At 53.6% G+C, this 23,425-nt stretch overlaps 9 protein-coding genes across 9 annotated transcripts; 6 read left to right on the top strand and 3 right to left on the bottom strand.

Moving 5' to 3' along the window:
- Positions 1-76: 76 nt before the first annotated feature.
- On the bottom strand, positions 77-2,323 carry DACRYDRAFT_109488 (acetyl-CoA synthetase-like protein; the record flags this gene model as incomplete). The annotated part of the gene is made up of 8 exons (XM_040768888.1): positions 77-164; positions 213-503; positions 550-586; positions 640-798; positions 847-980; positions 1,032-1,288; positions 1,337-2,201; positions 2,253-2,323. 8 exons carry the CDS (start codon positions 2,321-2,323, stop codon positions 77-79), a joined length of 1,902 nt encoding a protein of 633 aa, XP_040626962.1.
- Positions 2,324-3,423: 1,100 nt separating this feature from the next.
- On the bottom strand, positions 3,424-5,664 carry DACRYDRAFT_109487 (acetyl-CoA synthetase-like protein; the record flags this gene model as incomplete). Its single annotated transcript, XM_040768887.1, has 10 exons — positions 3,424-3,511; positions 3,557-3,847; positions 3,894-3,930; positions 3,983-4,141; positions 4,191-4,324; positions 4,374-4,630; positions 4,676-4,735; positions 4,788-4,937; positions 4,987-5,536; positions 5,594-5,664. 10 exons carry the CDS (start codon positions 5,662-5,664, stop codon positions 3,424-3,426), a joined length of 1,797 nt encoding a protein of 598 aa, XP_040626961.1.
- A 639-nt stretch (positions 5,665-6,303) lies between these two features.
- Positions 6,304-8,433, bottom strand: DACRYDRAFT_23582 (uncharacterized protein). The gene is made up of 3 exons (XM_040773295.1): positions 7,068-8,433; positions 6,616-6,999; positions 6,304-6,564 (listed from the first exon to the last, which is right to left on the bottom strand). Exons 1-3 carry the CDS (start codon positions 8,361-8,363, stop codon positions 6,496-6,498), a joined length of 1,749 nt encoding a protein of 582 aa, XP_040626960.1. The 5' UTR covers positions 8,364-8,433; the 3' UTR covers positions 6,304-6,495.
- A 1,675-nt stretch (positions 8,434-10,108) lies between these two features.
- DACRYDRAFT_90110 (uncharacterized protein) lies at positions 10,109-10,678 on the top strand (the record flags this gene model as incomplete). Its single annotated transcript, XM_040776946.1, has 1 exon — positions 10,109-10,678. The coding sequence occupies one exon, from the start codon at positions 10,109-10,111 to the stop codon at positions 10,676-10,678; it is 570 nt and encodes a 189-aa protein (XP_040626959.1).
- Positions 10,679-11,921: 1,243 nt separating this feature from the next.
- DACRYDRAFT_23581 (uncharacterized protein) lies at positions 11,922-13,486 on the top strand. The gene is made up of 2 exons (XM_040773294.1): positions 11,922-12,929; positions 12,981-13,486. The coding sequence occupies exons 1-2, from the start codon at positions 12,167-12,169 to the stop codon at positions 13,235-13,237; spliced, it is 1,020 nt and encodes a 339-aa protein (XP_040626958.1). The 5' UTR covers positions 11,922-12,166; the 3' UTR covers positions 13,238-13,486.
- Positions 13,487-13,987: 501 nt separating this feature from the next.
- On the top strand, positions 13,988-16,132 carry DACRYDRAFT_90108 (uncharacterized protein; the record flags this gene model as incomplete). The annotated part of the gene is made up of 9 exons (XM_040776945.1): positions 13,988-14,177; positions 14,230-14,565; positions 14,621-14,674; positions 14,732-14,981; positions 15,091-15,128; positions 15,176-15,249; positions 15,305-15,382; positions 15,457-15,606; positions 15,656-16,132. 9 exons carry the CDS (start codon positions 13,988-13,990, stop codon positions 16,130-16,132), a joined length of 1,647 nt encoding a protein of 548 aa, XP_040626957.1.
- Positions 16,133-16,461: 329 nt separating this feature from the next.
- On the top strand, positions 16,462-17,572 carry DACRYDRAFT_81726 (uncharacterized protein). Its single transcript, XM_040776525.1, has 3 exons — positions 16,462-16,562; positions 16,615-16,852; positions 16,913-17,572. Exons 1-3 carry the CDS (start codon positions 16,486-16,488, stop codon positions 17,399-17,401), a joined length of 804 nt encoding a protein of 267 aa, XP_040626956.1. The 5' UTR covers positions 16,462-16,485; the 3' UTR covers positions 17,402-17,572.
- Positions 17,573-20,581: 3,009 nt separating this feature from the next.
- Positions 20,582-21,475, top strand: DACRYDRAFT_23579 (uncharacterized protein; the record flags this gene model as incomplete). Its single annotated transcript, XM_040773293.1, has 2 exons — positions 20,582-21,049; positions 21,122-21,475. A coding segment is annotated over exon 2 (161 nt), but the record flags the coding sequence as incomplete, so codon positions are not given.
- Positions 21,476-21,478: 3 nt separating this feature from the next.
- On the top strand, positions 21,479-23,423 carry DACRYDRAFT_23578 (uncharacterized protein; the record flags this gene model as incomplete). Its single annotated transcript, XM_040773292.1, has 1 exon — positions 21,479-23,423. A coding segment is annotated over exon 1 (790 nt), but the record flags the coding sequence as incomplete, so codon positions are not given.
- Between the last annotated feature and the right edge of the window lie 2 nt (positions 23,424-23,425).

The raw sequence follows: 23,425 nt of genomic DNA, 5'->3' as shown, positions 1-23,425 counted from the left end.
CATTCACGTGACCTCCATTAGATGTGAACATCCTACTGTCTTGAATGGTTGACACAAAAGAGGTCAATCTAAGGTACTATAACCTGGCTCTCACATCAGGTCGGTTCTTAAATGGCACATGGATCCCAGATATGTCCTTCAACTGTCTCCGCATGATCTTTCCCCTGCGGACGAGTAAGCGCCGGGGTTCCCCGAACTAGAGCACGACTTACGTCAGTGATTTAGTGATTGCCTCGCACAAAACAACGCCTCCTCTTAGCCACTTGTAATATGCGCACTGGCTTTCAACAGTATTGTATACCTCTTTGGCAAAAGGCTTCAGACCGGGATGGTTCTTGTCGCCACGCTTCACTGCTGCCAGCAGTTCTAGAGAGCGAGGGACAACGTATGCAATTGGTAGCTCGGATGCTTGCTGTTCCGAGTAGATTGAGGTTGTGCCGACATCGAGGACGGAAGGCAGTGCACCGATCACTGCGTCTAATTCCACTGGAGACACTTGGAACCTACTGGGATTAAGGACCAGCTGCACTACCGGAAGATGTAACTTACCCGTTGTACTTAATCACGTCCTTTATCCGGTCTACAACTGGTCAAAGTATGATCAGCTCTCTTTTTGGCAACAAGAATAGACAGGCGTACTCTTGATAAACCTATCATCGGTCAAAATGCCAATATCCCCTGTATGTACGAAACCGTCCTTGGCAAAAGTCTCTGCGTTTGCTTTCGGGTTTCGGACATATCCCAGCATCTGCAAGTTCGATCGCATCATGATCTCGCCCGGCTTTCCATTTGGTACGGCTACAAAACATTAATCCGTGTCACGACGGTTGAGTTCCGGGTGCTTACGATTACCGGCCTCGTCTCGGATCTGGATTTCTACGTCAGGCATCACTCGGCCGGAAAATCCCAGACTTTTTTCAACCGTTTGCCAGGATGGGTCGGGACGATGAGTAAAACATCCCGTTTCCGATAGCCCGTACCTATTTCCCTATCAATCACCGCCCTCCGGACAACAGGAGAGTTTGCATTACCCCATCAGGATTAGCTTTCCTGTTCGGCGATGAAACTCTCGAATGATGTCCGCACCGAGCGGAGCTGCCCCACATCCTGCCGATCGAACAGAAGAGATATCACACCAGGGTTCGTCCAACAGCGGTGTCTTGGTTAATGCTAGCGCCAGGGGTGGCGCAAGGTTCAGATATGTCACCCGGTGCCTGACAATGTTACGGAGGTAGGCCTCAAGGTCGAATTTGCGCATGATGACTACTTTGGTGCTGTATTGTACAGCCTGCAGAACGTTAGTATCTGGCCACGGCCGATCAGATATCGCACTTACTAGAAGCATCACCGTCTGTAGGCCCATGATATGATAAAATGGGGGCAGGCCGATCCAAACCTGACCGGATTCAGTGCCAATGAGCGACGCGAGATTCAAAACGAGCACGTACAGCATCGTTTCTTTGGTAATAAGCATACTTTTGCCACAGCACATTGGTAGTGACAAGAGACCGATGAGAATGCATAACCCCCTTGCTTTCGCCGGTGGTGCCTGAGGACCACAGAACACATGCAACGCGATGGGATTGCTCATGAGCATCCTGTGTTTTCGCGTCAGCTTCATCGTGGAAGTTGGAAAGCCCGGGCTGACCATTGGGGCAACCTGCGAACTGGCGCTCGTGTTCAGAAGGGTCAACCAATTGTTCGCAGGCAGATCGGAAGGGGAGCAATTGGATGGATACTGGAGGACATCGACAGTAAAAATCTTCGGCTTTATCGGACTTCCCGGAAGAAGGTTGAAAGCTTTTTCCAGTGTTTCCTCCCCAAGCTCCCCGGGCTGTGTGAAGACCACGTCTGGATGGACGAGTTCCATAACATGCACAAGCTCATTTGGACCGAGAGCAGGACTGACAAGATTCATCGTACAATTTGTTGCAACACCGCCCAAGAAGATGACGGGAAAGGCACAGCAATTTGGGAGGTGGATCATCACAACTGGGCCTACAATAGCGCCTGGAACTCCAAAGTCATCCTTGGGTGGCACGTTGACAACTAGCTTGGAAAGCGAGTGCACAAATCGGAGGCTGTCGTCTCGTAAGCGGCCATATGTAAGATCTTGGGAGGTAATGGGTTCGTGGAAGACGACCCTATCGTCCGAGGGAGGAATACGACGCCAGACTTGTTGGTTGTGAAAGAGATATGCACTACATGACACTTCAGATTCCCCCAGAGCACCTCAAACGACTAAATCTCACAAGAGATTGTCCGTCGGGATATAGTCCGCGTTCGCTGGTGGGTAAATCGGTTCAAGGGCTACCTGAGACATTCTCTTGAGAGATTTCCGACTAGCAAAGCAAGTGAAGTCAAGCAGGTAGGAGTAAGAGAACAATCTGGGGTGACATTGTCGCCTCTAGATATTTACGGCTCAATCCTGTATTGCTGTAGCCGGAATCATAACCGGGCAGTCAGAAGATAGAACGAGGGAGAACATCTGTCAGATCAGGAGACGTTCCTTTCCGGTGGGGTAAAATTATCCAGCCGAGAGCGACTCAGGGTCGCGAGAATATCATTTATCACGTGTCGCTGGAGGTGCTTGGAATCAAGTCAAGAGAATCGTAGTCCTTGATCTTCTCGAGTGTGAGCTTCTCGACCATGCTGGACAATGTTGTCCGATGTCTGCTTGCATCGAGGTAAGGGAGGAGGGTGGAGGATGCGCGCGCCATCGGGTCATGTGTGCCAGCACATCGCACTATCTGCATGTCAAGTACTCCCTGTATTAACAAAAATGATATGCTTAAGACAGCACGATGTGAGTTCGATAGCTCCAGGTATTGAGGAGGGCAGCGGATCGTATAGCATCCGAGTCCACAAAAGCTGTCGCCAGCTACTCGATCGGCGGTTAATTCCCGAGATAATTCCCGAGCCCCTCACCGCCTATGGACACAATCTTGCTCGCTGTTGTTCTCCGATTCGCGGCATATGCGGAGATGGATATGTGTCCGGAGAGAGCCAGAAAATATAGATGATGTGGTGTGTTGTGGGAGTGACCCGCGAATGCCGGTCCGTCGCCTCTTGATGGATCCGAGTCTGCCCCCGAGTCGGACGTCGCGTAATAGCACACTTCAGAACGTCATATCTCCTAAGACTGACGTACAGCGAACGCATACCCTTGTTCTGAAACTCTTTTTCTCGCGCGAGAAGACTTAAAGGGTCATTCATACACCACGTGGCCCTAAGAAGAATACTGCTCCATCTCGGTATCCACCAAACTCGGACGTTTATTTTACGTGGATCTGCTCCTGCTCTGATGCGTATGCCACTATTGTCCCGAGAATGTATCTTTGCGCTGCATGAATGCACAGAGGATGAAGAAGCCTGATAAGATAATCACCAATATAATATACGTCCGTCGATGCTCGTTAGCGGTCATAGCTTGGCTTTAAGATCACCGGTGCTCTTGAAGGGTATGTAAATCCCCGTGATGTCCTTCAGTTGTCTCCGCATGATTTTCCCACTAAGATGAGTGAGAATCGTGGAATGGTATAGGTGTACAACGCACGTCGGTGACTTTGTAACTGAATCGCACAACACAATGCCTCCCCTCAACCACTTGTAATATGCGCACCGGCTCTCAACAGTGCTGTATATTTCTTCAGCAAATGCCCTCAGACCAGGGTGGTTCTTCTTGTCACGCTTGACAGCTGCCAGTAGCTCTGCAGAGCGAGGGACAACATATGCAATTGGCAGCTCGGATGCTTGCTGTTCCGAGTAGATCGAGGTCGTTCCGACGTCGAGGACCGAAGGCAATGCACCTATTACTGCATCCAATTCCACTGGGGATACTTGGAAACTGACATGATCAACAGTTAGGTGCGTCAGCGAGATGAATAACTCACCCGTTGTATTTGATCACATCCTTTATCCTGTCGATAACTACTCCGCTGGTCAGTCAGTGGCCTTTTAGCAATGGAATAGAGATGAATACTCTTGATAAACCGCTCGTCATCCAAAATACCGATGTCTCCGGTACGAACGAACCCGTCGTTCGTGAAGGTCTCTGCGTTTGCTTTCGGGTTTCGGACATATCCCAGCATTTGTAAGTTTGAACGCAGCAAAATCTCGCCTGCCTGTCCGGGAGGCAGAGCTTGGAAGAGATCAGTGCATACCAGGGACGAGCAACACGAAGGTCTCACGACGACCGGCCTCGTCCTGGATCTGGACTTGCACCTCAGGAAAAATCTGCCCGGAATATCCTGGGTATTGTTCAATAGCATTCCAGGAGGATTCAGGGAAATTGGTGCAGGGTCCGGTCTCAGTCAGCCCATACCTGGTACAATGTCAGTGCCGCAAGACCAGTAGGGCAAAATTTCGATCACCCCATGTAAACCGCTGCTCCTGTTTTGCGGCGTAATTCGCGAATGACGTCCTCTCCCAGAGCGGCGGCCCCACACCCGATGCTTCTAACCGAAGAGAGATCACACCATGGTTCGTCCAAGAAAGGCGTCTTCGTCAATGCCAGGGCCAGAGGTGGTACAACGCACAGGTATGTCACATGGTGTTCGACAATGAGACGTAGATAAGCTTCGAGGTCAAATTTCCGCATGATGACCATTTTGGTACCAAAGCGTAAGCCCTGTAGAAAGTCAGAATTGGGATTCAGACGCGAAACAGCGCGGACTTGTAACATCACAGTCGTGAGGCCCATTATATGGTAAAAGGGTGGTAATGCGATCCAGATCTGAGCAACATTTAGTCTGGAGAGGTAAGATGATAGATAACCCAGCGCGCACAGAGTCAATTCCCACCCAGGATCCATATTTCTCCCAGAGCACAGTGACCGCAGTAAGGGATCGGTGGGAATGCATGACCCCTTTGCTCTTTCCGGTGGTGCCCGACGACCACATAATACATGCAACGCGATTTGCGTGTTCATCAGCGTCCTGTACTCTCGTGTCAAACACTAGGCAGCCTAAGAGCCGCTGCACTGACCATAGGCGCGACCTGAAAAGAGGACATTCCCAGCAAGGACAGCCAATCAGACACAGAACTAGGCGGCAAGGAAGAATCCGTTGGGTACTGCAGGACATCGACAGTGAATACTTTCGGTTTTGTGCGACTTTCCGGAAGAAGGTTGAAAGCTTTTTCCAGTGTTTCCTCCCCGAGTTCCCCGGGCTGTGTGAAGACTACGTCTGGATGGACGAGTTCCATAACATGCACGAGCTCATTTGGACCGAGAGCGGGACTGACAAGATTCATCGTACAATTCGCTGCAACACCGCCCAAGAAGATGACGGGAAAGGCACAGCAATTTGGGAGGTGGATCATCACAACTGGGCCTACAATAGCGCCTGGAACTCCAAAGTCATCCTTGGGTGGCACGTTGACAACGAGCTTAGACAGAGAGTGCGCAAACCGGAGGCTGTCGTCTCGTACGCGCCCGTATAGAAGATCTTGCGATGTAAGGGGTTCGTGGAAGACAACCTTGTCATCCTGGGCAGGGAAGCGTCTCCAGACTTGTTGATCCTGAAAGAGGTAGGCGCTGAGATTCCAAAGTGATCAGGTCATGTTTTATCAACAGCTGAAGGTGAAGCCTTACAAGATATTTTCTGTCGGAACATAACCTGCATTTGTGGTGGAATCTACAGGTTTAATGATCGTCCCAGTCATTGTCGCAGGATTTGCCTCTCTCTGCTCGCGGCAGCGAAAGAAGGCACGTATAACCAGTGCAAGAGCACAGTGCAGGGGGTCTAGCCGCCTGGATATATGTAGGTCCGCATTCTGTAAGCAAGGTCTGACAGTGCCAACTCAGCAGGGCAGATTTGCTAACGTACGATGGCTGAGTACCATTCAATGCTACAAGAGGGCCATGTTGTGGGAAAGAGCAGGGTAGGAACGCTGTGCGTGCGCTGGCTTGTGTTCTTGTGAGGTGTACCGATCATTTGAATTTTGCTTGAGGTACCTGAGAAGGATCCGTGTTTCTCAAATGCAGATTGCACCGCCTGAGGATTGAATATGTGGCTCGTTAGAAGAATTTGGTTATTAACACAAATAATGAGCGCAAGCAAAACTGGGTCGCGTATTAATTTAAAGTCGCTATTGGTGTCTGAGCTCCTCACCGTGTCGGCCGCAAAAAGAAGTATGGAACATTCAATTGCAATTTCAGAAAGGTTCGGTATCCCAATTGTCCACGGTATAGTAAAGATGCACGCCTCGCCAGCGGGGGGTTCATCTTCTCTCTTCTCCCCTTCGTGTTGCCATTGCTTTGGCAATCGCACCCGGTCATAGTCCACAATTCCTTCCATCCACTTCGGTGACGTATGTACATATAATAAAGTATCGTTTTGCGGGGCGTCAATGCATACGAGTCATATCATAAGAGTTTTCTGGTCATATCGATTCCGCTGACAGTGTCGTGCTGCGCGTGATGGGTGGTGTTGGTCATCCATCTTCTGCAGTCCCGATACCCTTTAGCTGGTAGTCATTTCGTGATGGTTTGGCCTAGCGGACTAGATCGGAAGAGAGACCCTCCCTTCTGTCCCGAAGGGCTCTCAAGTCCTTCACAACAATCTGGACCGCACTTAACATCTCGTCAAGACCAAACAGAGAAAACGGACGCACCTCGAACTCTTCTTTCGACAACAATCCTCTTTCCAGATCTTCCCTTGCACCTGTTTCGATCTTCTCCAAGAGCTGATCGAACAGCTCCCGGTAGGTGACCCCGAAGAACTTCCTCAACTTGGCTGCACGCTTCCACGCGGGCGGGGCAGGAGCAATCTCGGTAGGGTCATGAGTTGACATAGCGAACGAGACGAGGGAGGCTGTCTCGGGATCCTGGGCAGACGGACGGGGGATCATGATATCAGCCGGGACTGTTGACGAGAGGACGTGAGATGAAGGGGTCAGCGACGACGACCGAGGTGGAGTGGGGAGCGGATCATTCCCGTCCAGGTTGTCTGATTGCGAGACAAACTGCAGGAGTGTGGCGAGAGAATTGCGATTACCCTGTAAGGAAAGGCACATGTCATATCAGGGAATAGTCCAATTTCGGTCAATATGAGCGTGTCACGCACCGCTTGAGTCAGATAGTCTAAGCTCGCCAGGCTCCGACGATAACTCTTGAAACTTTCCCCCTGCACATCGTCCGCACTAAGCTCGCCCATCTCGCTGACTTCATGACAATCCCCAGCATGATCAACGGCGTCCCCATCACTCTTAATTCTCTCTCTCTTCTGCTTCTGCTTCTGGCCAATGCCCAAGCCTACGGCGCCATATGATTGTGACATTGGGCCAGGTTCGAGAATTTCAATTTCAATCTCCTCCTCCGTCGTCACAATGATCCCGTCGAACCTTGGGCGGGCAGGCGAATCTTGACTCTTCGCGCGGCGGCGTGTGCCAAGCACGAGGGGAGTATTCGGGCTGACAGGGCTGTCAGCCGTGGGGGAGAAGGGCGTGCCTGCCGGACGTGAGAGGTAGAGCGCTGGAGGCGGAGGCGATCCAAACAACTGCTCCATCTTCGCTGCCCGTTTGACGTTCCTCGCATGCTCATCAGGGCTGGCTTGTGCTTGCGGCTCCTGCCGACGCGCATCAACGCGCCGCGTACCTACGCCGACACCGACTGCACTCGGCTTCCATACAGACTCGTCCAGCTTGGGCGGGCCGCTGCTGCGTGTAAAGAGTGTCTTCCATGTGGTTTGCTTCTTGTCCTCGTACGGCCAAATAGGACCAGCAACTGGCGGCTCAGCCGGCAACGGGAGAGGTGCGCCAAGCCCGCTCGAAGAGGGGGCAACGAGGTCGGCAGGTACGACCACGCCAAGGTACCGATGGATCTTCTGCAACGTTTGCCGGCGTCGGCGCTTCTCTTTCTCAGTAGGATCGTCTTCCCAGTCGGAGGAGGCGCCGATACTGGGCGAGGAGACGGGAACACCGTCTGAGTTGAGGGTGGAAATGCTGGCAATGCGCTGCAGTGAGGAGGAGAGCGGCACGCAGAAACGGCCCCCTTGAGTCTTTGTGGTCGGAGGACCGGACGCGGTGCGTGAGCGAACAAGGCGAGTTCCCGTGGAGGAAGTACGCCGGTCTGCCTGCTCCCTACCGCTGTCTCGTTTTATAGAGCGGGACGCATCCACAGTGGTCCCGTCCTCAAATCCTCCTGAGCGGAAATGCGTTGTGCCAAGAAGCTGCTCGAGCTTCCTGGTTCTACGCCGCAGGACCTCTTTTTGCGTTGGATCGAGCAAGTTGGTCGTCTCCGGTCTCGTCAAATCAACTGGTGATTGGGGAATCGAAGGCAACAACGGGAAGGTGTCCGATGAGGTCGATGGACGATAAGGGAGAGGGAGAGAGATTGACGACGCAGAGGAGGCCGTTGACATGCTGCGTTTGCGCAGGAGCGTAGCGTGTGATGGGCCTTGCAGGGCAGACAACAGATACGGGTCATCTTCGTCGTCCGAGGGCGAAAAGTGGAATGTTGGCTGGCTGCTTGGCCTTGCGGGAAATCCTGAGTATCCCTGCATAGGCGCAGGCGAGTCAGGGTCGATTGGGCCTATGATGATCACGTCCGTGCTAGAACGAGTTCGCTCAGCAGTCGGAGTCGTCTCCGCGTCGTCATCGTCTTCCTGCGAGAGCGGGGTGAAGCTACGCAGCCTGTCCTTCGGTGGGGGCACCGGTCCAAGGTTTACCATGGAGGTAGAAGTCAGGGTCGGCAACGCGCTCTGCGACCGCAGGTGACCAGGCGAAACGGGCGGCGTAGCGGTCTTGAGTGCCCAGGAGGAGGCGAAGGGGTGTGTCGTCTGTCCGCGAGAATGACTGGCCGCTGTCGGCGTCCCGGGGATGGAAATCGAATGCGATGCTGCCATATGCGTCAGTACTCAGCGGCGGGCGCAAGAGGAAAAGAAAGAGTGGAGGGGCCAGGGACGCATATATGCGCCCCCTGACGGTGAGAACGCACGCGCACGGAGACCAGGCACAGGCATGTGGTCCCTTGCTACATCCCCCCGGGTGTGCGGGTGGGGCGGAACAACGCAGAGAGCAACAAAAACTTGAAATCTGAGAAGCGACGGACTCACCAGTTTTGACCGTGGTGACGCCCTTCCTTCGGGCGACGGAGCGCATGGTGTTCCCGGCAGCAGTGCGTGCCCAGGGCGCCGATGCGTCGCTCCCCGACCGAGTGCTCTGTGTGTCACTACCGCTGGTGCCGCTGCCACTTGCGACGCTGAGGAACGAATCGCGTCGAATGCCCTCGAGTGCTAGTTCGTTGAAACGAGCCCTGAGGTCTGTAGGTGACATGTTGCCAAGATATTCCAGTTTGTTAGCTGGACCAGGCTAATCCCCACCCGTTCCCCACACCGGCGAGCCAATGAACGAGAAAGCAATGTGGCGGTCGGGAACAAGTCGATAGCGACGACGACGAACGACGACGGTGACTGGCTGCCCGTCGTCAGGGAGCAAAATTGGGCTGCACCAAATATATGGCTCGGAATGTCCCACAAAACCCTTGTTGCGACCCGGGGTTTGTGTCCGGACGCCCCCTTGAAAAAAAGGTTCAATTCTTAATTTTGAAAAGAGAGTACAACACGTCAAAGAGAGTTTTTCGAGTAATGTATGAAATACAGACAAATTAACAGATTCTGAAGTGACAGGAATTCATGAGAGAACACGGCGGCATGTCTTCTTATGGGACCACACCGCTGCTTCCAGTCTTCTCCCGCCTTTATCTCCTCCGATTCAGTAGGATGGTCGAGATCCGAGAGGATGGGGGTCATCCACGACTCTTCCATCGATCCGACCTCGTCGTTCCTTGCCGATAATAGAACCTGGAAGACTCAGGAACAGCTTGAGGCGTGTACACCGTTTGGAAACACACGCGCGGGCTGAGAAGTTGAAGTATCAGCGTGCACCGTCTGGAAACACACGCGCTGAGAAGCTGGGGTATCAGCGCGGCGACTTCTTATATGCAGTTCTATAATGGCACAGGCTGGAGAAGCAAAATTCATTCAATTTTCACAACTCCGTGGATGACTCGGAGCCGATGTTACTCCGATCCCAGCACAGCCCCTTGAGACTAAATTTCGATGTCACCCGACCTCTTCTCACTGCCAACTACCGCTCCCTGTTCACCATGTTCAACGTCAACGTCCGAGTGCTGCCACCACGGCTAGTGCATACCATTCCTCTCCTTCTCCGGACATACGCTGCCCCCGCCAGAAACGTGCGCGACACCAGCGACCCCCGGGTGGAGATCATGAAGCGCGCTCTGTACCCTCCTACACTGGACCGCAAGCAGGATACCTCCCCTACCGGCTTGCACAGGTCGGACGTAAACACACTCCTCGACGTTGCTGTTCCTAGCGCTGAGGCGCACGAGACGATTACGCGCGCATGGCTCCTCTACCAGCGGCAGCAAAGGGATGCGCGCGACGCGGACATGGGACGCAAGTTCGATAGCATGCTCGCAGCGCTGGACGAGCTCAAGATGTGCGACGAGAAGCTGTACAGGCTTGCGGTGTATAAACCCAATATGCGGAAACTGTCCCCCGAGGAGAGAGACGCGATGAAGGGTCTTAAGAGCAGTGCTGCTAGGAGAGCGATCGAGGCGAGGAACGAGAGCCTGTTCCCGAGAGAACTGAGGATACCAACAGATACGCCGAGCAGGAAGGGGTGGGATCATAATTGGACACCGAGCGAGTGATTGGAGGTCCAGCGGGTGCGTGTGGTTGTTGTGGATGCGTGCATGGGTGCTGATTCTATTGCAACCTGAAGGGAGAACAGCACAGGAACTCTGCGATGAGAGCCCTTGTTTATAATTTTAGCATGTAATGCAAATATCTGTCCCCATCTCCCTGAATATCTCCCCATTTGCCCTATCGAAAGAATGATCGTGCATAATAATCTCAGCCACGAGCAAGCCTAACAATCAGTGTTTGATTTTATGATTACGTAAGCACAGAGTCATTCACGCTCAGGGACCTCGGCTCGTCGTCTCTCTTTTCGACGACGAGCACGATCTAAAGGGCGGCGGCGGCGACATCTCCGACAACATCGACGACCAATATGTCGTTCTGTAAGCCCCAAATTTTGTCTCTGCGCGCTCGTAGACTAACGCCAACCAACAGCAAAAACCTTCAACCCCCGCAAGCCATCCCGTCCTCCCACCTCCCAGCTCCTACCTACCAGACCAACCGGCACCCCCCTCACACTGCCTTCCTCCGACCGTTCCTCCGCCGCTCCCTCAACCCCATTTCAGCCCTCTCCAACCTCCACACCAACTCCTTCCAGGCCAGCAGGGACGCCCCTCAGCCTTCCAGCCTCACAACCATCGGGAGCACCGATCGGACTCCCGAGTGCTACCCTAGGGGCGCCTATTGGGCTCCCAGGTGCTCCGCCCAGTAAACCCGCAGGTACACCTATCGGTCTACCTGGTGCTCCTCCTACGAGGCCGAGCGGGACGCCCCTTGCCTTGCCTGGTGCTCCCGCTGCTACTGCCCAACCGTCTATCTCTGTGGGGAGTGGGATCCGGATACAAGAGATTGTTGTACCAATCGTTAGGGCTGGTTTGGGAGATAATGGAACACTGCGGTATCAGCCTTCACAGGAGCGGCATGAAGTGCCCGTGGGAAGTACGGGGGAACCCGAAGCGACAGATCAGGGAAAGGGAAACGGGAGGAAACGGATTGCACCTGAAGCTGCTCCAGAGGCGGAACCCCGCGCAAAGAAGGCCAGACATGCCACATATGTTGGATCTGGTACTGGGACCAGCGAGCCTGCTGCGCTTGAGACGCACGAGGGTGTCGATGCCGTCGAGGCAGGCGGGAGGAAACGGTCGGCCAGGATCGCGCAGCGTCGTGGAGCTGCTCCTGAGGGCACAGGAACAGCTGGTACAACAGAAGAAGACGAAGAAGAAGACACTTCTGCCAATGTAGACGCGCGCGAACCTGAAACCGAGCCTGAAGCAACTGGGAAAAAGGGTCGGGGAAAGAAGCGACAGGCGAAGGCTCGCAAACGCAAGCTCGATATCCTTCATGCGGACGCTAATGGGCTTATGCCGGGAGATGAGGGGTACGACCCTGTTACCGGAGGTGGACCTGCTACTTCTGGCGAAGCCGGTGTGGAGGAAGAAGGGGAAAGCAGTGCGTTGGTACCGGCGAAACGCGCTCGTCGGCGCTCTCCTTCCCCGAGCATGCTCGCTGCCGACCCCGGAGCGCCACTAGACGTGAACACGACCCTCATGTCGGACATCCTGCGCGATCCGGGTGTGGGTAAGCTTTCGAATAGGTTTGTGGAGGCTTATAGGGCGAAGAGGAAGCTGAATGAGGAAAGGAGGAAGGAGAGGGAGAGGAGGAGGGAGGAGATGGTCCGGAGGAAGCGGGAGCTGGAGGAGGCTGTAGAGCGCGGCGAGGGGAGGGCTTTGGGTGCGAAGGCGGCCGAGGATGATGGTGAGGGAGAGCAGCATGCAGGGGAAGGACCGCAGGATGCGGTCGCTGTAAGAGCAGCGGTGGTAAACGCCCTCCGTGCGGCCGAGGAACCGACCCCACCCCCTGAAGACGGCCCGTTCCGGGAAACGCACACCGCCCCTCAGCTTCGAATGGGCGCCCACGGCGAGTGGGAGATCGACGAAGACCTTTTGCTCATCGACCGCGCCGCCGACCCGGCGCTGCAGCAAGAAGAAGAGCTGGAAGAAGTCGAAGAGCGCGAGAGCGACCGGTTTGTCACTTCTTTCACCTGGAGCAAGCTGGAGAAGAACCCTGGTGCAAGGGCCCGGTGGAGCAGGGAGGAGACTGAGCTTCTGTGTAAAGGCATTGGTTGGTTTGGCTATGATTTCGAGATGATCTCCAAGCTCTTTGTTGGGAGGGATCGGCTTAGCGTCAAGCGGAGGTGGAAGAATGTCGAGAAGGTTGATCCTGCGCGTGCTCAAGCTGCTTGGGAGAACCGAGAGCCTATAGGTGCGTTTGTTTCTGCGCGGCGACGTTGTATTTCAGCTAACAGCGTTGCAGATCTGTCCTACTTCTCGAAACATATTGGTACCAACTTGCTCCTCCCCGCTGCTCCTATCCAGCCTCCCATGCTCGCCCTTCCTCCTTCTACCCCGCCTCCAGACGAAACACCTGTCCTGCGTCTGCCTGCGCCTAAGGCGGCTCGGGGAGAGCCAGAAGAGGAGATATTCGATATGGATGTTGGGGAGGAGACGTATGAGGAGATCGATTTGGATGAGGAGGAGTTACCGACGTTGAGTGAGGCTATGATGGTGTAGGTCTGGATGTCCTCTCAACTCCTGGCCTTGGGTCGCCGAACTGGCTTCTCCGAATGTTGTTATCTGCGGTGTTGTTACAGTCAGGGGGTTCTCGGTTGAAACTAAAGATTGGCTAGTTGTACGAGTTGAGAATATCATTTTGAGCGGTGCTAGATGATGGTGTATATCTTCAACTGTACTAGTTTTCTGTTTCAGTATCGTGTGGCCTTTCGGATCACATGTTCGGAACAATGAGGATTATAACCCGTTCCTCTCGGAGTTACAATACAAATAACAGAACCCCTTATCAAGCTACCGCGCTCGGTTCCGGTCTGCTTCTTTCCTCTGCACCATACGCTCATTCGGTCAGCTCGGTGGGACAGCATGGCGCCCCGTATTCTTCGAACCTCAGTAACTTGCCTGGTTGGCTGCTTTTGGTAGACAGAGGTCATGCGACCTCTGTGCTGATATGTGATAACAACGGACTCGCTCAAGGTGATAGCACTTTACGTGAGAACTGTTCGATATCGGTCGATCAACGCGCCTCCAGAGTCTCCTCGAGGGAAGATCAGCCCCGGCTCAAGGGGGATAAAGATGCCCGACTCTGCTGGGAAGCAGCCGCTCTTGGGTCGTGCCCCTCTCTCTTGCCACGATAGCACGCCAGGAGGATACCATACATTCCTGCCCTCTTCTTCTGGCTTCTGCGTCCCTGGTTCTTCGCACGAAGCCTCAGCCTCCTTGTTATCAACGACGAAGTCCTCGTACTCGAATATGTCTCACCAGTTTCCGCCTGAGAACCCTCATCCTCTCATTGAGAACTTTCCCAATGACAGCAAGGACCGCGCGGAGCAGGTCGCTACGATTGCGGTCTCTGCCGCACATCCTAGGGAGGATCTGGGCTTAGTTGCACTAGACTATGAAGGCCCGGAGGTAACGCGCAAGGAGCTCTGGTCATACTACTGTGAGGCGTCATTCCACCCCTAGAAATCTGTGACTGATGGCGCGAGAATCAGTGTACTACAATGGCGACAATGGTGTTGGACCTCTTGGATACAGTATGACGCTGTTCCAGAGCCTTGCCCAAGCAGCGGGATACGACCCAGTTGCCGGTCCTGGATCCTCCTGCAGTGCCCCCGATGCCAGTGGTCAATGTGTCCTTCCATGGGCAGGCGGAACGAAAGCCGTAAACAGCATCGTCTTGATAGCAAATGGACTCAGCTTCATGTTTATGACCCTTATCTTTACTACCATTGGAAGCGCGGCAGACTATGGGAGCTTTGGCAGGTGGCTGCTTCTGGTGTTGACGGTCGTATGTTGGGCCGCCCAGTTCGGCAGCATGGGCTTGTTGGGTATTGAGCCCCATTTCTCGAGACGCGGATTGTATGTGACTGAGGGTATTCGTAGGTCCTGCTCAGTGGCAGGCTGCGATGGCGCTCTACATGATCGGTTTCATCTCCTGTGCGTCTGCCTCGTCTCCCCCGTTCTTTAGCTCTTCCCCCTTACCTATGACCGCAGATGGTGCCACCCTTGTATTTTACGCCGCCATATTCCCGCGCCTCGCACGCAATACGCCACACTCTCGCGCGTTGCGCGAACGCTACGAACGACGCGAGATCGTCGCGGCAGAGTATGAGCAGGAGGAGTCACTGGAGAAGAATCGGATTAGCAACATTAGCACGATGCATAGCAATTGGGGATACCTATTCACGTTGCTCCTCAATCTGAGTGTCCTGCTGCCCCTGCAGAATGATCCGAAGGTGGACAAGTGAGTTGTTCATTCTGGTGTTCGACAGATACTGATAGCCGTGAACAGTTACACGATTGTTTTGTGAGCTATCTGGATAAAGTCGAGGCCTGTGCTTATTAGGATCCAGGACGAACGCCTACTGGGTCATACTTGGCATTTGGTGGTGTACGTATGCCGCTTGTTCGATCAATATCGCTTGACACTATAGACAGTCATATATCAACAGCCGCGTCCTGGACCTCCTCTGCCGAAGGGCGAATCCTACCTAACCATTGGGTGGAAGCAGGTGTGTTGAGCCGTCTTTCCCCCCCGGATCGCCGCTTATTAGTTGAATCGCATAGATCTGGCAAGCCTGCAAACAATATAAGAAGCTTCCCTACACCTTCATCTATCTGGTGTCATTCTTCCTCCTTGCTGATGTGCGTTGTGTTCTCCGAGTCCCCTCGTCTCCTTATTTCTTTTGCGTTCTATGGAGGGCTAATTACCGGGACAGGGCCTCAACACCACTGGCACTTTGGTGTCCATCTGTCAAAACGATCTGTTCCAATTTTCTTTCTTACAGAACACGTACCTAGGGCTGGCGCAAGCGATCACCTCGATCATAAGCACGGGTGGATTCTGGTATATCCAGCGATATTGGAAGGTACGGCCGAATTCTGCTCAATAAAGGACGGTGCTAACGTCTCATCTAGATCAAGACAAAACCTATGTTCATCGTCACCAACGTGTTCACCATCTTCATTCCACTTTGGGGCATGATAGGGCTCTGGACCAACAAGATCGGATTTCACAACGCGTGGGAATTCTGGTTCTATAATGTCGTTTTTGGCCTATTCCAAGCACCGTATTACGCCTTTTCGCAGACCATAATGGCAGAGCTCACCCCTCCGGGATTCGACAACATGTACTTCGGCCTGTTTGGCTTGTCTAACCGTGCAAGCAGCATGATCGGCCCGAACGTCATCCAGGCGATCATCAACAACACAGGCAATAACTGGGACGGCTTCCCCTTCCTTTTTGCTCTCTGTACAGCTGCAAGTATCGTCATTTGGTTTGGCGTTGATGTGGAGAAGGGTAGGCATCAGGCGGTCGAGTTTGCGAAGCTGGAAAGGAGCAAGAACAAGGAAGGCACGGAGAGTTTGGAGGACACCAAAGGCACTGTCATGTAGGAGGACAGGGAATATTATGTATTTTGACAATGGGAGCATGGATTATTGGTCGATTGTGCTATACGATGTCGCGTGCATGATTTTCGTGTTATGCCTGCTGGGTTCATGGTCACATCCTTCAGTAGGGGTGAGAAGAGCGGATTGCTATTCGTGTGGTGGCTGCGCACCTGTGCTTACGTAAGCTACTGCCCTGGCTTCCGTTGATGAGCGGACTGCGCTCATATTATTCTTGCACAATACTACGTCGAGCACAAGTTTCCTTCATCCTGAGTTTATTGGTATCACTGAGATTTGCTTAAATATACCACAAACGCGCAATGGCAAGTAGGAGGAGCGAGGAGGAGCGCCTGGAGATGCACGAAGAGGACGAGCTGGAGCAACTGGAGCGCGAGATTGGTATGCCATCTGACGATGCCTCTACGTCCGAGATGTGCGCCCTTCTATCCTTCACGTCTCAATATCATAATTAAGCTACAATGCAGGCCATTAAGATCACAATACTCTCAGACGAAGCAAGAGCTTGCAGCCGCCCTCGCGAACCGATTCGTACATTCACGTACATACATATTCCTCTATCTCGGCATGGCCGCACTTTCCCTCACCACCGTCGTGCTCTCTCTCCTCGAGGGCTGTCCTGGTATAGCTTTCTTTGTATTGGAAATGATAATCAACTCCGGTATGATCATCGAAGTTGGCATCCGATTAGTCGCATTTGGACGAGTACGTTTGTCCTGACTTTATACGTCTCGTTACTGACTCATCTGCCCTGCGTCTGCTTAGAAATTCTGGAAATCACCATTCAACTATCTGGACATATTCGTCACCTTGTTTTGCATTGTCACCCTCATTACTGTTTCTGTTTCCGGATGCTCTGGCACATCCAAGTCCGAAGAGCTGCTCGACACGCTTCTGCTCGTCGCGCGAAACGTGCTCCAATTTACCCGTCTAGCAAATGTTCTGCGCAAGTCAGGCCGGAGCATCTTCGCTCGCCCAGCACCGATCGACTTGAGCCAAGCGAGGAGGTTGGGATACGCGCTCGATATCGACTTGTTTGACGAGGACGCTCAGCTGGCGGAGGAAGACCCACACGCTGCAGCGCCCTTGGTACCACAAGGGCAGTCTCGCCGAGAAGGACAGAACGGCGGGGTTGTCTTTGATGCTGCGAGAGAGAGCACCGTGACTGCAGAGGGGCAGGATCGGATGGGCCGGCCAGACAGGGGGAAGGTCTTTGGTACCGATGATGCGGAGGAGCAGTGGGCCCATTTGTGATCGGTGGGGTTTTGGCGATGCTCGATGGGTCAGCGTATGTATCTCTAGTTTTTCCTTCCTTTGTTTCTATTACATACTGGATAGACGGACAGGTTTACACATCTCGTTCCCTCGCTTTTGATTCGCCGATCCGTCGAGGTTCCGGATAGGCTGGCCACAATGAATATTGTTATACCCCTCTATCGTCAACCGTTCTCGTCTTGCAGCAGTGTTGACTTCAAGAGCGAGAAAGCAAACAATCACGTGAACGAATTATCCTTATCTTATTACATTCGGCTGGCGGGACAACTGATTGTCATTCTCCGGCGGCAGAACAACAACACCGGCCCCCGACATGATCATCGGTTTTCCCGGCGGTGAATGCATCCCTCATCCGCCGACGTAACGCATGATTTCCCATGAATGCCAGCTGCTCCTAACTGATACCGGCGCCTACGATGCTCAAAAGAGCAAGCGTTCCATGCACAGCAAGAGGGACTGCGGGCCGAGGATCGCCGAGGACCGAAAGGAGGTCGTATCAGGAAGACTCGCATTGTCCCGGTGCAGTTCAATGGAAGAAGCGTTGGGGGTGTACCACGTTCCCCATCCAACTCCAGGGGAAAGGAAGATGATATGGAAGACGCAGATAGGGGTTAAGAACCTGAAGAAGGAGAGGGAATCTGCCGTTCTTGCGATATGCTTATAACATGCTGTCTACCATCGAATGCGAAGGGACCGGAGAAGCAGGTTATCGAGGAGTTTACGCTACGAACTTGGTCTGGTCGGAACACGTTCCGCATCGAAATCCTCCCAGTGATTATCACGATCCTTACAAACGAGCACGGGAATAATTTGATGCCAGAACGTGAGGACAGGCGCATCAGCAACTCTTGGAACTACGTCCGCCATATTCCCCGCAATAGGCAACTCGAACCGCCTTCCTCTCTGAGTTCTAGCTTGGTTGTGCCGGCGACAGGTGGTCTAAATTGGTAACTCGATACCAGTTCTATGTACTGAGAAATAGAAAGGAAAGAATGACCTCATGACGATAAGAGAGGAGGAAGGCTGAAAGGGAAGAATATTATCTATCGACTCATCTGATAATTGCCCATTGACCATTGTGTGCCGATCGGCTCGATCTCTGGAGCTTCATCATCAACCTTCGGCGTTCTGAACCGCCTTTCTCGGCGCCTCCATCAATTATGTATCCCATTCATTCGGTTATGTGCTTCTCCCGCATGGTAAAGGCAACACCCGAGTAATGATCAGAAAAGAAGCATCGCACATAGCGACCAGCTGGCGGACATTACGCGCCCGGTCGGAGAAAGGGGGTCATGCGTGAGGGGCAAAATGCTTCTGTTCTTCTGTAGCACTGAATGTTCCCGGGCAGGGATGGATTTCAGATGAAAGAATTCCACCAGAAAGGACGCTTTGTATTGTCAGATGGAGGAATGAGTCTCTCAGGGACGATGATCAGGGCAGACGATGCAGTCTGACAGCGGGGGAAAGGCCGGCCCGGCCCGTGTCGATCCTGCCGTAAAGTGTCAGTGTTAGGAAACCAACTACGTAATGTGCTTATTGCTCTTCTAGAATTGTAATTTGGTGGACTCCGACAATATTAATGAGCTGGTCGCGAGGGGCGATGTGCCACAGCCAATTACTCATGCTGAGAGGTATTTACTTCTCTGCTTCCTTCCAGAGCGTCCGCCCAATTTGCTTCTTTGCGCCTTGCTGTGCTTCTCCTGTCTTTCGCTTCTAAATGCCCCCGTGCACTTCGCATCTTTTTTCGAAAAAAAGGGTCAACTCCCTGGCGTTGTTGCTGCTTCTCCATATCGCGTGGAGCCAACTGCATTTAGTACGGTGAAACTGGATTGGGACTGGTCAGCACGGGAACTGGTCAGCGAGGCGCAGAAATCACGCCGGAGGCCTCATCAAATCCACATGTGTACCTGCACATAGTGCTGAATTAGTTCGGCTCACATCCCCGCTTTTTGCTGCTCGACGACGACAACGCTGGGACCTGTCGTTGGCTCTTTAGCTTGCTCAATGCCATTCAACTTCAAATCACAGGACTTGGTTTGCTTACGGTTTCCTCTTTACTCCGGACCGTCCACCTGCCTCTGAGACAAACACCCTAACTGCTGTCAACCCCACATTCAGTTTTTTCACCCTTTCCCACTGCCTGGCCCGGTCCAAGCCCACCGCTAGTGCTAAGAAGCATTGGGGACGCCATCAAGGAGCAATTTATTCCCTATCGAGCCCCACCACTCTGATCTGCGTTGATCTCAAAGGGCTGGGTTGCTTACCTGCCTTCCTGCGCCAACGTGGGTAGCAGGCGGTGACGACCTAGCTCACGAGGCAGACGATACCTGGATTTGTTCGATACCACTTTGTAACTTCTCACTGCTCTCACGCTTGACTTCCTTCTAATTGGAACTGACTCGCGGACGCCCTGACACATCGACGACGACGACATCAACCAGATCAGCAACGACCACCGATAATAACCGAGACGATCGAACGCACTTTCCCAGTTGACAAACTAATGACGACTCTCTCGCCCGTGTCCTATACCCCTGGGCCCTATTCCGCTTCCTCATCCTCTCGTTCCTCCTCACAGAATCTCTCTCAACCTCCTACTTCTTCGGGCACCTCGAAACCTGGTTGGTGGAGGCGCCCCTCCGCCTCAGCTGGGCCTTCGTCCGCACTACCACCTCCCTCTTCGTACGTCGCCCCTTCCCAGCCAGTATCTCGGTCTGGAACAGTATCGACTACCGGGTCGACTTCCTCCTATTCCCGATCCCGCGCACAGGGACGCGAGTCTAGTTTGGCAAGCCCGCTCAGCCCTGGCAGCGACGTATTGCACTATTACACGGCCTCAAGTGCCCCAGCGAGCCCTAGAGAGCCAGCAGAGGGGAGCCGAGCAACCTTTGGCCCTTCTGGCGCGAAAGGAATGAGAGAAGTGAGAGAAGCCAGAGATGGTGGTGATAGTGGTGGGGGTACAGGTGGCTTTTCGATCGCATCACTCAGATCGGTATTCAAACCCAAGAAGCGGCCAGCATTGGAATTGCAGTCGCCAGGCCAGCAGCAGTACCAGCAGCGGCTACACACTTCCCATACATCCTCCACAACTTCCAGTACCAGCTTTCACACTGCCTCCATCGCATCTACTGCATCTTACCACACAGCGTCTCACTCACCATCCAACTCGGTTCATCCGTCATTGGCAAGGATGACAAGCTATGTCGTCCCGGACTTCGAACAGCGGCCACGATCTCGGGCGTATACTACCACCTCGCCCCAAGTGGGCCAGCCGCGCCAGCCCTCCCGATCCCGCTCCTTCACCGTTGACCAACCGCTTCGCGCTATCCCTCCCCCATTGCCGAGGAGCAGTACCTCTCTCAACCTAGCTTCTGCCGGAGTTGCAGGGAAGGGCGTAAAACCGCCTCGTCCACCTAGGAGTCCGAGAAGACCGATGGAGGAGGATATGAGGTTTTTGCAGGAGCTGACGGCCCTTGTGAGCCAGGAGACGGAACAGAGCTTTGATGGTCTTGGAAGGGGGGCGCAGATGGGAGATTTGACAGAGGAGGGGGAAGGAGATGCTGATGACGATTGGGAAGGGAACGAAAACCAGAGGACAAGGAGACAGAGAGACTCAGTGAAGACCAGGTACGTGATCTACTCCGCGCTAGATAAAGGCTCCCCGCAGATAGAGCTGATGCTGATGTGACATTCATGCAGACCGAGCATAAGTACCGCCTCGTTCTATTCCGACAGTTATTCTCCGCTTGATTCAGCTCGTCCCAGCACGGACACCACGGATACGACGGGCCAAACGAGTTCTGCGCGGTCCTCGCAGCCGCAGGTAATGTCTCTGGTCATTGGCACAGGTCAGACACTCCTGGCCTCCGCCGACATGAAAAATCAGGAGGTGTTGGAGGACCCGAAATTGTGGGTTGATGAGAACCCGGGCGCTGAATACGATGGAAGTGAGAGGAGGAGGTTGGAAGCAAAAGAAAAGAGGCATAGGTGGGCACTGGCGTTGCCTCCTGATGAGCCTGCGGCCGCTCAAACTATTAACTCTATGAGCGAGGAGACCGCCTTACAACACCCTGCACGCGCGCTCTCGACGGCTGCCTCCATGGCCGCCCCTAGTGGAGCGATGAATCATCACACCGCCTATCTCACGCAAGGCTTCGTCTTCAGCTCCTCCCCAGACGATTCTCGGTTCTATCGTGTCGGGCAGCCCATGCCAGACAACTCGCCTGTGGTTCGCCCTATCAGTGACGCATACAGTGTCCGGCAGCCATCGCTTGGCAGCTCTCCTAGCTCGTTCAGCTTGCATTCAGTCGGCTTTCATCGAGCGCACGATGCTCCTTCTGCACTGAGCTTGGCAAATACAGTTGGCACCGCTAGTGACGGTACGTCTGGGCAAGGGAGCAGCACCGGAGGGTTGAACGCTATTTTTGGATCGTACAATCCGCCGGAGGGCTTGATTAGGCCGCTGCGGGAAAAGCTTGGGAGCAAGAACAGAGCACAGAGCCCGACAGGAAGTTCCAGGAGCCGAAGAAGTGAAAAGAGCTTTGCGAGTGGGGGGAGGGAGGAAAAGGAGGAGAGGAAGTTCCTCAAAAGGCTGCGAAGCGCAAAAAACTTTCGAGCCTCCAGGACATCCATTGACGAGTCTTCGCCAGCCACAGCAGCAATTGAGGGTGAAAGTCAAGGTCCTGAAGCATCAACTGGTCCTCCAGGTGCCGATGCTACAACACCCGGGTCCAGCACCAAGAGTCCGGCATCGACCGTCGCAGATGCACCACGTGAATTTGATGTGGAGTCACTCTTCAGCATGCCTATGCAATCACCTCGCTCAAGCATGGCCCGTCCTAGGACGGCCCCCAACCCGGCTCGGCCCAATCTCAATGCATCAGACGAAGACGGGAGACGGCCAAGCGCACCGGCCATTGTCCAGACTCAGCCGGAAGGAAACGTCAAGAACGTCTTGGAGCACATTCTTCCACCGGAAGAGCTTGCACGGCTGATGCAGCCTTCGCCCTCACCACGAGAGTTGGACTCAATTCCGCCGCGTCGTCCGGGTAATACTAACTCGGTCACTAGCCGCCGGGGTTCGAATGCCGGCTCGCTTCGTTCCACACTCAGTGCGGACAAGTCATACTTCTTTGCGTCACCTTTGCCGAGCCCAGCTGAAAGGGAGTTCTCGCCATGGGCCATGCCTTACGACAACCCGCATGAATCGGGCCTACCGAGTTTACCACCACCTAGAAGGCGAGCTCGGAACCCTCCGGCTGGGGTCAACCTGTACCCGTTGAACACGAGTTCTCGACCGTCCTCGTCATCTTCCGGTTCGCGGTTATCCGTGCCGACTTCATCTTCCGCTGTTTCACCGATAAGTTCGACACCTACTAGTGCAAGTGCAGTCCGCCCAAACGTGTCTCCTCGGCTTAGCAACACTCGTAATTTCTTCCCTCAACGCAGACCACCTGATTACGCTATTCCACCACTTCCTGACCCTGGAATCAAGGCTGCCATTGTCGCAGCGGCCGCTAAGGAAGGAGAAAAGCCGAAAAGTGACGAGGTGCAAACCCTGCATGCTTCCGAAAAGAAAAAGAAAGTTGTGAAGATCGGCGAAAAGATAGTACGGAAGCCGAGCTTCCTCAACTTTGACGTGGAGGATGGAGAGGAGGACGAATTCATAGAAGATGTCGATGAGACACGAAACCAGAAGAAAGCCACGAAGCATGTCACGAAGCAAGTCACGAAGCCATTCATCCCTTCAAAGTTGAGTCCAGCATCTGATGTAGGCCGTCAGCAAAGTTTCCTTGACTTGGACGACATGCGCCAGAGCTTCGAGAGCAACCAGTCCGATAGCGATGTATCATAATTCGGCAACACCTTCCCATTCTTGCCCTGGGTTGGAACACGACTTCTATGTCTATCACCAGGAACACCCGGAACCCAACTTGTTTAGCGGAGCGCCCCCGCACGTGTATACATTTTTTAAATTTTCCTTTCCATCTTTGTTCGTTCAAA

This window comes from Dacryopinax primogenitus, assembly GCF_000292625.1.
Source record: "Dacryopinax primogenitus strain DJM-731 SS1 chromosome Unknown DACRYscaffold_14, whole genome shotgun sequence".
NCBI classification, from domain to species: domain Eukaryota; kingdom Fungi; phylum Basidiomycota; class Dacrymycetes; order Dacrymycetales; family Dacrymycetaceae; genus Dacryopinax; species Dacryopinax primogenitus.
The sequence above is the reverse complement of the archived record's forward strand: the minus strand, read 5'-3'. Positions and strand labels throughout refer to the sequence as shown.

What these genes read in the sequence shown, in the direction of transcription:
- DACRYDRAFT_81726 (XM_040776525.1), top strand. Translation starts at nt 16,486, where the DNA reads ATGCACGAAGAGGACGAGCTGGAGCAACTGGAGCGCGAGATTGGTATG. An exon ending in GATGCCTCTACGTCCGAGAT is followed by an intron (nt 16,563 to 16,614) that starts GTGCGCCCTTCT and finishes GCTACAATGCAG; the next exon opens with GCCATTAAGATCACAATACT. An exon ending in GATTAGTCGCATTTGGACGA is followed by an intron (nt 16,853 to 16,912) that starts GTACGTTTGTCC and finishes GCGTCTGCTTAG; the next exon opens with AAATTCTGGAAATCACCATT.
- DACRYDRAFT_23582 (XM_040773295.1), bottom strand. Translation starts at nt 8,363, where the DNA reads ATGTCAACGGCCTCCTCTGCGTCGTCAATCTCTCTCCCTCTCCCTTAT. An exon ending in TAGACTATCTGACTCAAGCG is followed by an intron (nt 7,000 to 7,067) that starts GTGCGTGACACG and finishes CTTTCCTTACAG; the next exon opens with GGTAATCGCAATTCTCTCGC. An exon ending in TGTCGAAAGAAGAGTTCGAG is followed by an intron (nt 6,565 to 6,615) that starts GTGCGTCCGTTT and finishes AGTGCGGTCCAG; the next exon opens with ATTGTTGTGAAGGACTTGAG.
- DACRYDRAFT_23581 (XM_040773294.1), top strand. Translation starts at nt 12,167, where the DNA reads ATGCTCGCTGCCGACCCCGGAGCGCCACTAGACGTGAACACGACCCTC. An exon ending in GGAGAACCGAGAGCCTATAG is followed by an intron (nt 12,930 to 12,980) that starts GTGCGTTTGTTT and finishes ACAGCGTTGCAG; the next exon opens with ATCTGTCCTACTTCTCGAAA.